Source organism: Ambystoma mexicanum, chromosome 2p (genome assembly GCF_040938575.1).
Source record: "Ambystoma mexicanum isolate Mex_15411 chromosome 2p, UKY_AmexF1_1, whole genome shotgun sequence".
NCBI lineage: Eukaryota > Metazoa > Chordata > Amphibia > Caudata > Ambystomatidae > Ambystoma > Ambystoma mexicanum.
The window spans coordinates 262,238,663-262,250,971 of NC_090923.1; the positions used below are offsets into that span (position 1 = coordinate 262,238,663).

At 42.8% G+C, this 12,309-nt stretch overlaps 1 protein-coding gene across 1 annotated transcript; it reads left to right on the plus strand.

The window, feature by feature from the left end:
- Positions 1–1,097: 1,097 nt before the first annotated feature.
- On the plus strand, positions 1,098–3,931 carry LOC138566366 (uncharacterized). The gene is made up of 6 exons (XM_069643527.1): positions 1,098–1,452; positions 1,769–1,849; positions 1,937–2,075; positions 2,391–2,554; positions 3,083–3,329; positions 3,708–3,931. Exons 1-6 carry the CDS (start codon positions 1,306–1,308, stop codon positions 3,845–3,847), a joined length of 918 nt encoding a protein of 305 aa, XP_069499628.1. The 5' UTR covers positions 1,098–1,305; the 3' UTR covers positions 3,848–3,931.
- Positions 3,932–12,309: the final 8,378 nt, after the last annotated feature.

Consider the following 12,309-nt stretch of genomic DNA (forward strand, 5'->3'; position numbering starts at 1 on the left):
GTCCATAGTAAGGGGACCATAAATTAATGATCCTGTACAGAATAGTTTCACAAAAATACTTTGAGCACACTAAATGTATTTATTTTTCATCTTTTAGGTAATAATTCAAACCATGGCCCTCTTTAATGTGCTTTTCTTTGATTGCGACAACTCTCTCTGTATTCGAAAGGATGGGGAATTTGAGCCATTGGCAATTCCTGGTGAAGTGATTTGTAAATGGCTGGTAGAGGGTCTTGATGAAAGTGGAAAAGAAATACGTGAAGAAAGGGATTTCAAAGCGGTAGTGCTTTTCTAATCGGCAGGTAAGCAAAGTATATATGTTTTTCCCTCTGTTTCCCTCCATTTGACGTTTCGGGAGGAGGGTACATCTAACGTCCCTACAGTGAGGCATCCCCTTTTTTTCTAACATACAGATGAGTGCTGCACAATGCCCACCACTCTTTCACAGCATCTCTACTTCCTCTAGAGTAAGTCTAATGTATAAAGTATAGATGCACAACATGGTTCTGACACTTTGGTTGTGTAGATAGTCACATTTTGAAATTTTCGCTTGAGGTTTTAACTTGCCTTTTTCATACCTGCAGTCAAGAAACAGTGTATCAAGACACAAAAAACATTTGAAGAAATAATTAAAGACTATTGCGGTGATGCAGAGGGACTGATTCAGGCCTTAAAAAGGAAGGCAGAAGAGGAAAAGGAGCTACTGGTGGATTCGGGCAATCGGGGAAGTGCTGGAAAATTTAAAAGAGTGTTGCGTGAACTGCAAGAAGAACACCCAGTGAAAAAAACAAAAGAAAACAAAGAGAATTATTTAGTAAAAGCTGATGGGAGGAAAGTGACTGCTCCCAAACTTAGTAAGGCCTGTTCACAACTACAGTCAAAAAAACTGGAGAACCTAACTCTTTTGGCAGGGATGGCTAGTGTTCTTCATTCTTTCATTCCTTCCTCAGAGCCCACCTCTGTTGCTTCACCTGGACAATATAAAGACGCTGCGCAACAACCACTAAATGGACTATCAAATAACAGTGAATTGTCGGCTGCAAATATTTTGTCGGATAGATCTAGTTTGACATGTTTAACTCTATATCCCCACGTCTTCTAAATAGTGTGTCCTTGTTGCAGAATGACAGTCATGCCTGTTTAGACAGCGAGTTGACACCCACACGTGCACACAAACCTGCTCAATCATTCAGACTGCAGTCTTTAAAAACAGCGGAATTGGGAACATCCTCAAAACAGAGTTTGGCTGCAGTGTCAGTCCCCACTAGTGACCGAAAAAGCAGTGTATCACCATGTGAAGGGAAAATGCAGAAAATACTGTTTACCTGCCCGAAACAAGCTGTTTCAACTCCTCTAAAAAACCCTAACTACAATGTATCCAGGATTGATGTGGATGTACAGCATGCACCCCAAGATGCAGGCCCTATTGTTTGTGCGGATGAAAGCCCACATGTAAGTAAACATTATGCATGCAATAGTTGACTCCTATGAAACTCCCCACACATTAGCAACGTGACCTTGACTTATTAGTCAGTCCACTGAATTTACATAGGGCTTAACTCATTCCTGTGCTAATAATGATCCACATCTTAGGCTATTGGTTTCTTTGTCTCCATATAGTACATAGACTAACAACTTTGAAGATAAACAATAACACTTTAAAATACTACTGGTATTGATTTGTAGCATGAATAAATGACGTCAAGACAATGTTTGTTCGAAGCAGATCATACATAGCTTGTTTATTTGGCAATGCTTTACTTTTCAGGCTTCATTTTTGTCTGACCTGCAACATCCTGATGAATCAATGGACTTTGGAAATGGAGAAATGCAACCTTTTGACACTAGGGTATACACCTACAATATTTTCTTTAATAGCCCAGTTGTCAATGCTACAATTTTGTATTCCTAATTTTGTTTTTTTTTTATCCCCAAGGAAATGGTGTATAATTCGTTGTCTTTAGTGAATGAAAATAATTCTTATTCATCGGATTGTCCTAATGTTCACACTGAAGATCCAGCCCAATTACTGGCAGAAATAAGATCTCTACGTGCAGAGAACCATTGCTTAAAAGGTAACTAGTCCAGTCATTGACCAATATCCAGTAACCCAATATCCAGTAACCAATCGATAAGGCTAGCGCCTCCTAACAGTACATCAGAGGTTGAAGCAGCGAAAACAGCTTGGAGGGAAGGTGGACTGGGCTAAAGTACAGCTCTACCTTCCACTTTCCATCCGAGATTTCATTCATCTGCGTAACACTGTTCGCAATATTTGTAACTTTGAGTAATAATGCTGATGTTGGCCCAATCACCCCTCATCCACTGTTTTAGTTTGTGATGACAAAGAGTACATGCCTTTTAACTGTTTTTTTTTTATTTTATTGTAGAACAGTTACAAGCCACGCAAAGACACAGTAAGTTGGCAATGCATCATTTGCAGGCATCACTGGCAGCTCAGACCAGGACCAATTCATTCCCGGAATCAGCAGCATTCCCAGAATCAGCAGAGAAGTTGTTTGAAATGGACACTAGATCATCCACACAACAGAAGGTGACACTTTTTCATCTCTTTTATAACCTGTTTCTATTCCTTAATCTTAGTGTATAACCAAATCTTTGTGTGCATATAAATTAAGAAGCAATATTCTGCATAGATTCTGGCCAGGCCCATTTTTTTCATTTATAGCTTAAAAAATATCACCTAGATGATGGATATTTGCACCATAGTTGTAGGCATGGCTGTATTTGAAATGTGTGCAGACACACTATATTATGTGCATCTACTCTCCTGCTATTCACCAGCAACCACGCCATATATAATATATAATGTATCCTAGCAGTGAAACTTTGTTCTCCTACAGTTATTAATTCATATTGTGCCATGGCGGCCAAAGTGCAAGCCTAGAAGGCAGCTGAAGGTGTCCTTGATTAAGTACAAATGTTAGGATTGATATCAATCCAACTGTTTAGGGGTCACATTTCCTATGCAGGAAATTCACCTCACCATGTTTATAATACAATGTGTACTTGCATGTCATGATAATTTGTGTTAATATTATATATTGTGCTATATTTCCAGGCTGATATGCAACAGCTGGTTACGGATGCCAATGACCCCACCAGATTTAGCGGTATAATTGTGCCAAAGCGAGAGCTCTACAGACTTTTGGAGGGGGCTAAAGCTGCTCGAGATGGTGCAAGCTTCCTTTTGAATGGGGTCAGCGAGCTTCTCTTTTCACAGAATGAGTTTGCTTCTGCTAAAGGAGTAACAACAGCCAGAGCTGGGAGTGATGTCCTTGATGTAGAAAAGGTTGATGCTTTGCACGGTAGGTCATTGAAAAGTCTCATTCTTTTTCCGAAGCTAATGCTTAATCATCACTTTGACGTATTAGTTGTATTGGTTTTGAAAACTGTACATTTCCACTTATGCATTCTATTTCTAACTGTGTGATATAAATCAATATTGCTCCACTAAAGACCATAAATCTTCTGCAGCCACAGAAAACCATTATTCATGTTCAGTTCAAATCTATCTTTTAAGCCTGTTTCATCCTTTGTGTACAAATGCATTTAAATGTAGTGACGCAATTGTAAGTTGACATTTTAACATTTAGTTAATCTGGTATGTATTCTGCAATAGGGAATTTAACAGTGCCTATTCGGGTGTCCATTTTTATTCATATATCCTTTTTTATTTTTTGTAGAATTTTTGAGATCTGTCTGCAAGGCTAACAGCTGGCCTACTATGGACTGCCGAGTAATAAGGAGGAAGCTTGCTACCAAAATTTGCAATGCCAGAAGAGGCCTAAAAAAGACTCCACCTTTTGAAATGCAGGATCAATGATTGTTTGTATTTTTGTAAACCTATTTATTCTTATGGAGCTATGCCGTTAAACTGAATTTGTTGAATAAAAAAAGTTGTACACTTTCTGAGCCTATGTTTGATTGAAGATATCTTATAGCCAGAGCAATACAATATTAAAATATCAACAATTTATAGCTGCAGAATTTTACTATCACAATATGAACTCGGTAATAATTAGCTGCTCTTAGGGTTATTGGGTGTAGTGACTGGCGGAAGTCTGTCATGCTGGTAGACCTTTAACAGATGCTGTTTAGGTAGCTGGAAGTGTGTATTTTGGTGTAGTGCTTTGGAACTGTGGGACTTTTATGGGGTGTGAGGCCATGTTGTCTAGAGGTGAGAATTGAAATGGGGGAGTTGGTTTGTGATATGGGGGTTGTAGTTGTGTGCACTAAATCGGCGAACTTGGTTAACGGGTGCTCTAGCAAAGATGAAAAGTGACAGCTGCAAGATTTTCTTTTTCCAGTACACTATCCAGAAGTCTAACTAGAGTCATTGTAAAGTAATGCCACCAATGTTACTCAAAAGGGATACATCCTGTGGTAATCCAACCCCTTTTCCTAAATCTTTTGGAACCATCTTGAAATCATTTAAACTCATCCTGGAGTGGTCTGCAATAATCATTTACAATTTAAAACCCATCCTAATGTTGTTATGAAGTCATCCTGGAGTTGTCATGGGGTCATCCTAGAGTAATCCAAACTCATCCTGAAGTTGTCGTGGAGTCATCCTGGAGTTGTCGTAGAGTCATCCTAGAGTAATCCAAACTCATCCTGAAGTTGTCTTGGAGTTGTCGTGGAGTCATCCTAGAGTAATCCAAACTCATCCTGAAGTTGTCGTGGAGTCATCCTGAAGTTGTCGTGGAGTCATCCTGAAGTTGTCATGGAGTCATCCTAGAGTAATCCGAAGCCATCCTGGAGTAATCCAACTCATCCTGAAGCTGTCATGGAGTCATCCTAGAGTAATCCCCACTCATCCTGAAGTTGTCATGGAGTCATCCTGGAGTAATCCAAGATCATCACTGGAAGTAATCCGAACTCATCCTGGAGTAGTTTCTGTGATAACTCTAGAGTCATCATCTCATTAAATATTTTGGCCTGTGTGAATACTTTGGATGATCTTCCTGAACTATCCATGGATGACTCTAGAATGGAGTCATCGGATGACTCCAGAATGATTCCAGGATGATCTTCCTTTTTGACTGGGGTTACTTCATCGGGAGGAACAGCTGATAAAATCTCACTGCCTCGGTGAAGCCGGGATGGAGTGAGCTGAGGGATATTGCTGCTCTCCTTTTTCATTCTGACTATTCTAGTGGAGCATTGCCGTGAATTTTGCTGCCTGCTGTATTCCAACAAGCCTTTCATCATTTTGCATGCCACATGGACAGGAGTCTGTTTTCAGTGGCCATTACTTCATCGGGAGGAACAGCTGATAAAATCTCACTGCCTCGGTGGAGCCGGGGTGGAGTGAGCTGAGGGATATTGCTGCTCTCCTTTTTCATTCTGACTATTCTAGTGGAGCATTGCCGTGAATTTTGCTGCCTGCTGTATTCCAACAATCATTCCAGCATTTTGCATGCCACACGGACAGTAGTCTGTTTTCAGTGGCCATTACTTCATGGGAGGAACAGCTGACACAATCTCACTGCCTCGCTGGAGCTGAGGCAGAGTGAGCTGAATGTTGCGTGTTCAGCTGTGAGGAGTGTAGAGGCGATTTGACACATCACCATGATTCTCCCCCAATAAAGCTGGCTATGACTTTGCTATCATTTGCAGGGGGATGAGTACTTGGATGATTGCGTCTGTATTTGCTGCTTAGCTGCATTCATCCTCTACCCCTCCTTCGTTATGTGACTCTGTCTTGTGTGGGTGTGCAACTATGCCTCACTTCCTTCATAAAGCATCAAGTGCGTGAATGGTGAACTTTCACAGAATAAAAACATTTTGTTGCGTTAATTCCTCTGATCGTCCAAAGTAATTTCGAGTTTCTATTGCTCTTGCAGACAGCCTTTTTCGGTGAATTCAGATATAATTATTTGTGTTACCTTGTACTGATCGGCCTGCCATCTTGGTTTGAATATGCTTGAAAACAGCTAAGAGTGGTTGATTGGCATGTTAAGCTGGGCGATTCGGAGGGACACAATCAAAACATCTGGAAAATCCCTTCTTTTTACATGGCTCAGAGGTTAGGAGACAGCTGAGCTGTTGGAACATATTTCAACTGAAGGGAAGGCAATTGGATTAGCTTGGACTCGTAATCAGCGACCCTGGTCTTTTTCTATTTGTGGACAGTGGGAGCTTGTCCTGGGAAAAGGAAAATAACAAGTCTGCTTTAAAGTGAAGCCGTGGTTGGCCTGGCGGTGCTGTCACTCTATGGAAGGCTGCAGTGGAGATGTCCCCGCCTTCCCTTAGTGAACTTGATTTCTGTGCATTCACACAGTGGAGTGTCTGAAGTTGACAATAGTGCAGTTGGAGTGACTGTGCGGAAATGTCAGCTGACTCCTGTCCGCCGAGTGCAAGGACCCATCAACAGGTAAAGCGGGGGGGGGACCGATGCTAATGGAAATAGGCGGGCTCAAATCTCCAAGAGGTGGGGACCAGAAACTTGTACCAGAAGCATTGGGTGTAGACTCGATAAATATTGTTCATGAAGGTGAGAGGAGTAAAAAAAGGAAGAGAGGAGTGACGGAGGACATGGAAAACCAACAAGGAGGAGAAAGAAATGATCTAGAACAAAACCTGAAATCAACAAAATATGATCCTTATCAAAAGCATACTGCAGAGAAAGCAAGTGAGCATAACTCAGGAATGCTGATGGTTAACTGTTCAAATCATACACCTAAAATAGGTGAGCTCAACGGTGCGGGGGATATGAGTTGCCATGAGATGGCTCTCCTTCCAGATATGGTGTTTATGGAAGCAGATATACTGATTTTCACCCTTACCTCCCCTTTGAGATTCTTTGCCACTACCAATAAGGAAAATGGTAGTGGAAATGCTGGTCTAGTGGCCCATCTAGCTAAGGAACTGTTCGATCTATCAATACAAATTGCAAAACAAAAATGTCAAAGCTTTTCACGTGAGTCTGATTGCTTACGCATCTTGGACATGTCGCTGCGACAGGCGGATGAGACCGTAGAGAAGTTGTAGAGTGAGGGTTGTGAAGTCAGGGCGACCTCTGAGGTAAAGCAACTTTCAGTGGGTCTCAGCCAGCCACCGACTCCCCGGCCGTCTGAGACTATAATGGAGAAGGTCAATGGGATGGATTCTAATAATGGGTTGAGTTCAGCCGACCCGCTTGAAAGATTGAAAATATCTTAACCCGCCCAACGGGAAAGTGGTAGGGAAATCCGTAACCCCGGATGGGACTTTGACAAGGTGTTTAATAAATCTAGTTCCACCTCCTCTTCTTCTGCCAGGGTATCCTCTTATGCCAGTTTGAGGTGTTGGGGTGGGTCACAAGAAAGGAGAATGACTCAAGGAGTGGAAAATAGTGCTAAGCTTCAACAGCTGGTGATGACATCATTGACAACTTCACTCCGCCAATTCCCAAAGCTTTATGAGGCCATTCACACTAGTATTCAAGATCAAAGTGCTCTCTTGGCGGAGGTGAGCAGAAAGCTGATCAACCTGGAAACATTTGCTACAAGTGTTGAAAAGAGGTTGGATAGGGAAGCTGAAGTATCTATAGCTTGGCAAAATCGTCCATTTGATGTGGCTCGGAACAAGATGAGGAGTAAAAACCTGATGATGGAAGCTCTACTTCTTGATCGTAAATGGATGAGAGAGCATTTTAAAGATATGCAAAGGTCATAGAATATACCTCCCAAAACTCCTGCAAGGTCAGGAGACCAGCCAAGCAAGAGGGTGGATGATGAAAGGGAAGAAGAGGTGGTGGGAATACATGACCCCCCCTGCCTAGAACAAATCGCCTCAAGAAAACATGTGTTCTCACTCTTCAAATCCTTGAAAATAGGGTGCCTTGGAAGAAAAATGAAGATATGGGTAAAGTGGCTCTGGGAAAAAAGTACAAGGATATGCTGAGAGTTGCTAAAAAGAAAATGAATGGGTGAAGAACATTTTCTAGACATATTTGCTCCCTATCCTCATTGGCCCAAGAAGCCAAGGAAAAAACTGAATCAAAGAGAACCAGAGAAAAATGTTCTCCCTGAAGGGAACTTGCTTAAAGAAACTGAAGGTGATAAGGATCTTATCCCTATCATGGATATGAGTGATTTGATTGAGGAAATTGAGATGATCAAGTAGGATGACCTATGGAAAGAAGTAAGCCTCTCTGATTGGGAAACCATTTAAAGCCTGATGGCATTGGTTACAAGATCGGCCGATGGACCAGTCAGGAAACAGGCGGGGTTGAAAACATTGGATACTGAAAAGGGGGGGGGGAGGTCTCCCATAGTGACAAGGGCAAAGTGATCCCCCTTGTAATAAAGGATGAAAGAACTAAAAACCCATTACCGCTGGGAAATCAGCATGGCCAAAACGGCCGTGGGAAATCAACTCAATTAATCACAAAATCCCTGGATCCGCCTGTTGGTAGAAGAAATCAGGGAGATATATCTTCAAACCCCTCGAGAAGATTTCTAACACTTGAAGAAAAGAGAAAAAAGATTCACGTAGGGAGAACTACCAGATACTTTAGGGGGAACACCACTGGAGACACACCAATTACCAATATCGCTAAGTACTCTCAGGAAAAGCATGTGGAAGGAAAAGAGGAAAGTAAGAGAGGAAATGTGAAGACATATGACGAAAACAAAAACTATCTGAAAGAGAGTTCAAAGAAATTGGAGAAGAAAGGCTGCAAAACGTATATTGAAAGGGTGGTGGGTCGTCCTCCCGTGCCGATCCCAAATAGAGAAATTTGTGATAAGACTGCTGAAAAGCATTATTCCTACATACAAAATGGCTTTGAGAGGTATCTGAATTGTGGAATTTGTGGGTGAGAAGCGGACAGATTGGGTATTGTTGCACGCGTACTCAGACTATAAGAAAGATCTTATTCTATCTAGTAAAGAAACATTCTTAAGGCTGGGATATGAAGTGACTGATCATGAAGGAAAGATCCTAGAGAGTTGGATGGAGGTGACTGTGCCAAGAGAAGTAAAAACAATCTCAGCTAAAGCTCCAGTTCAACTATTGTGCAGAGAGGAAAAGAATAGGGACCAAAACAGGATGCAATAGTGCCCATTTATACAAAAACTTTCCTGCGCGAGCTGAACTTTACAGTATCAAATCAGGGAAAAGGCAGTGAAAAGTGACCAACCAAAATTCTTGAGGAACTCCTGGAGAAGAAGGACTTGTTTTGGCTGGCCGGTGCTTTAAATCTACTAATGTCCTGAAGTTATACTCAAAAAAGCTAGATGCCCTGGTGTGGTGAGGATTGGTTGCTGGAACACCAGAAAGTTTAGGCCCCTGTTTAATGAATGAGTGCCTGATTTGGACTTTTTGGAAATTGTGCTTTTCAAGGAAACATTGCTGACCACGAAACCAGATTGTGATGGGTATCTGGTGCATCTTAATCCAGCATTAAAAGGCCTTATGGGCTGACCATCGGCAGGCTTACTGCCTTATTTAAAATCAAATCTGGGTGGAATCCTATTGAGGTTAAATGCCCTTTTTTTACATCATAAATGGGATGCCAGAGAGAGCTTTCTCCTGTTAATTAAAATATATTGGTGTTTGACTATGGCCAAGAAGACTAAATTGGTACCCGCTGTGATGTTAATGCAGAATGAAGCAATGCATTAATGGGAGGAGATTAAGATAGTCATCTGTGGGGATTTTAATATGAAGTTGTTGGACAAGGCCAATATCCCCCTTACTGAGGGCACGTGGAATGAACATGAACAGGAATGGATTGGTAATATGTTGATGAAAGGGATGTGCCTTTTAAATGGTCAAACAGAGGGGGATATACCAGTAAACCCCACTTGGAGATCGGAGAAAGGTGAGTCGTGTTTAGACTACTGCGTTGTCTCTAAAAATTGTAAGAGGAATGGTAGAGCGCTTATCGATTAAACCCCAAAGATTGAGTGACCATGATCTTTTGGCCATTCATATAGCAGGATGGGAGGTTGCTGGTCCTGCTGTGAAAATGGAAGAGGTGGCCTTAGGTTGGGGGTGGTACACTAAGGCTAACATTTCAAGACGTCAATAAGGTAACAAGCCTGTACACGACCCGAATTCAGGAAAACCCAAATAAAAAATAATATGTGGGATCTTTAAAGATTTCAAAAGCAAAAGTAATTCAAAGGGGCTAGGGAATGGACCCAAAAACATATATATGATGCTAAATTGGTGAGTAAGAGAAGACTGATGAGAAGGGAGGTAAGATTGATCTGAAAGAATGCCTACTCTGCCAAAAATGAGCGAATAAGGAAGATCCAACATAAATTTAAAAACTGGTCCAAAAACTCCAGGGCCATTAGATCACAAAATGATGCTGAACATGTCCTAAAAGCAGTCCATGCAAAACAATATAAAGATATCTCAGAGTTAATCAATAACGGGGGCATGTTTAGAGAAGCAAATTCATTGAGCATGGTCTCAGAAGGGGATTGGGTCCAGCAATATTCTACTCTTCTGGCAGATCTGCAATGGAGGGAGGAGGTAGCTATAAAGCATTCAAATATGTGGTGGAATTTTTATTTCGACAATCATGACACAGACATGATGATCGGTAATTTGAGCTAATCCCGGGCGGCAGGGCCAAATGGCCTGTCAAACCAGGAAGAGAGCAATGGCTACATTTCTTGTCGTCATGTTTTCGCAGATCATGGAAAATAGGAAAATACGATCTCCCTGGAGGGAGGCCAACATAGTGCCCATTTTTAAAAAAGGGGACCGGGCATAGCCTTTCAACGCTACACAAAATGGTACTTTGCCTCTGCTGGTCTCAAGAAGAGAGGGGTCGCCATCCTGCTAAGCCGAGACTTACCCTTAACAAATATCTCCATCAAGAGGGATCCAGAGGGACGGTATCTTCTGCTGAAAGGTCTATTAGTAGAGCTTCCGATCACCATCGCAGCCATATATTGCCCGAACACAGCACAAAGCCCATTCCTTCGCAACCTCCTCCCCACACTCCTGACTTTCTCCGAAGGCCGGCTACTCATAGGGGGTGATTTCAACTTAACGCCAGACCCAAACCTGGACAAATCGCTCCCTCCATCTAAGGAGGACTTTGGCAAAGGGCTCGCCATGGCAGAATTCTTCAGGGAAACCGACACAATTGATGTATGGAGATGGGCCAACATGGGTGCAAGGGACTACATTTTCTCTCCCACGTCCACCTGGGGCATTCAAGAATCAACCTATTGCTACTCTCTAGCACTCTTATCCCATGCGTCGAATCCATCCAAATTGGACACAGAGCCCTTTCGGACCACGCACCAGTCACAATGATCCTGAGGGTAGAGAGCTTCCCCGAGCCGCCTCAGCGGTAATGGAAACTTCAAGACCAGATCTTGACAGACATTGCTTGCAGTCAGAACGGAAATGGCAGAAGCCCTCAAGAACTACTTTAGGGGGAACACCACTGGAGACACACCAATTGCCACGATCTGGGACGCCATGAAGCCCGTCATAAGGGGCACTGCAAACAACTGCACCGCCAGGTTCAGACGGCTGCGCAAGCTGCAACAAGACGCACTGGAAGCGGAAGTGATAGAAGCGTAACGCATCCTCAAACAAGGCCAGAATAGGAAAGCGAGCCGCGTGCTCCAAAAAGCAAAGTGATCCCTAGAAATGCATCTAGCAGACAAAGCGGCCAGAGCACTAACATATACAAACAGTTCTATTATGTGCACAGCAACAATGCAAATCGGCTCCTGGTCCACAAGCTGAAAAAGCTGTAATCGAGAAACACTGTCCAATGCCTCGAGGATGCACAAGGGACCCCTTGCTACACCAACTCGGAGAAAATAGAAATCATGACAGCACAAAATCATGACGGCACACCACAAAGGAGTCATGTCTGGTTCCCCCACAGCCGCACAAGCCAAATACTTAGCAGGAGAATACCCGAATGTCCCACACCCACAACTTAAGGCGCTAGAAGCCCCTATCTCAGCAGAAGAAGTGAGCGAGGTCATAGCAGGTCTGAAGAACTCAACCCCAGGTCCGGATGGGCTTACGGCGCAATTCTACAAGAAATTCTCATACATACTCACTCCCCAGCTGGCGGCCCTCTTCAATTCGTTCCTATCATTGGGAACCACCACCCCCTCAATGCAAGAGTCATTAACCATGCTGCTACTGAAACCTGGACTGGACCGGAGTCACTGTGTCTCCTACAGACCCATCACCCTCCTGAACTATGATGCTAACATTTTCACCAAAACCCTTGCGATCAGGCTGGCTCCCTTGCTTCCACCCAGACCAGACCGGATTAATTTCCGGCCGTAGCACCCATGATAATAT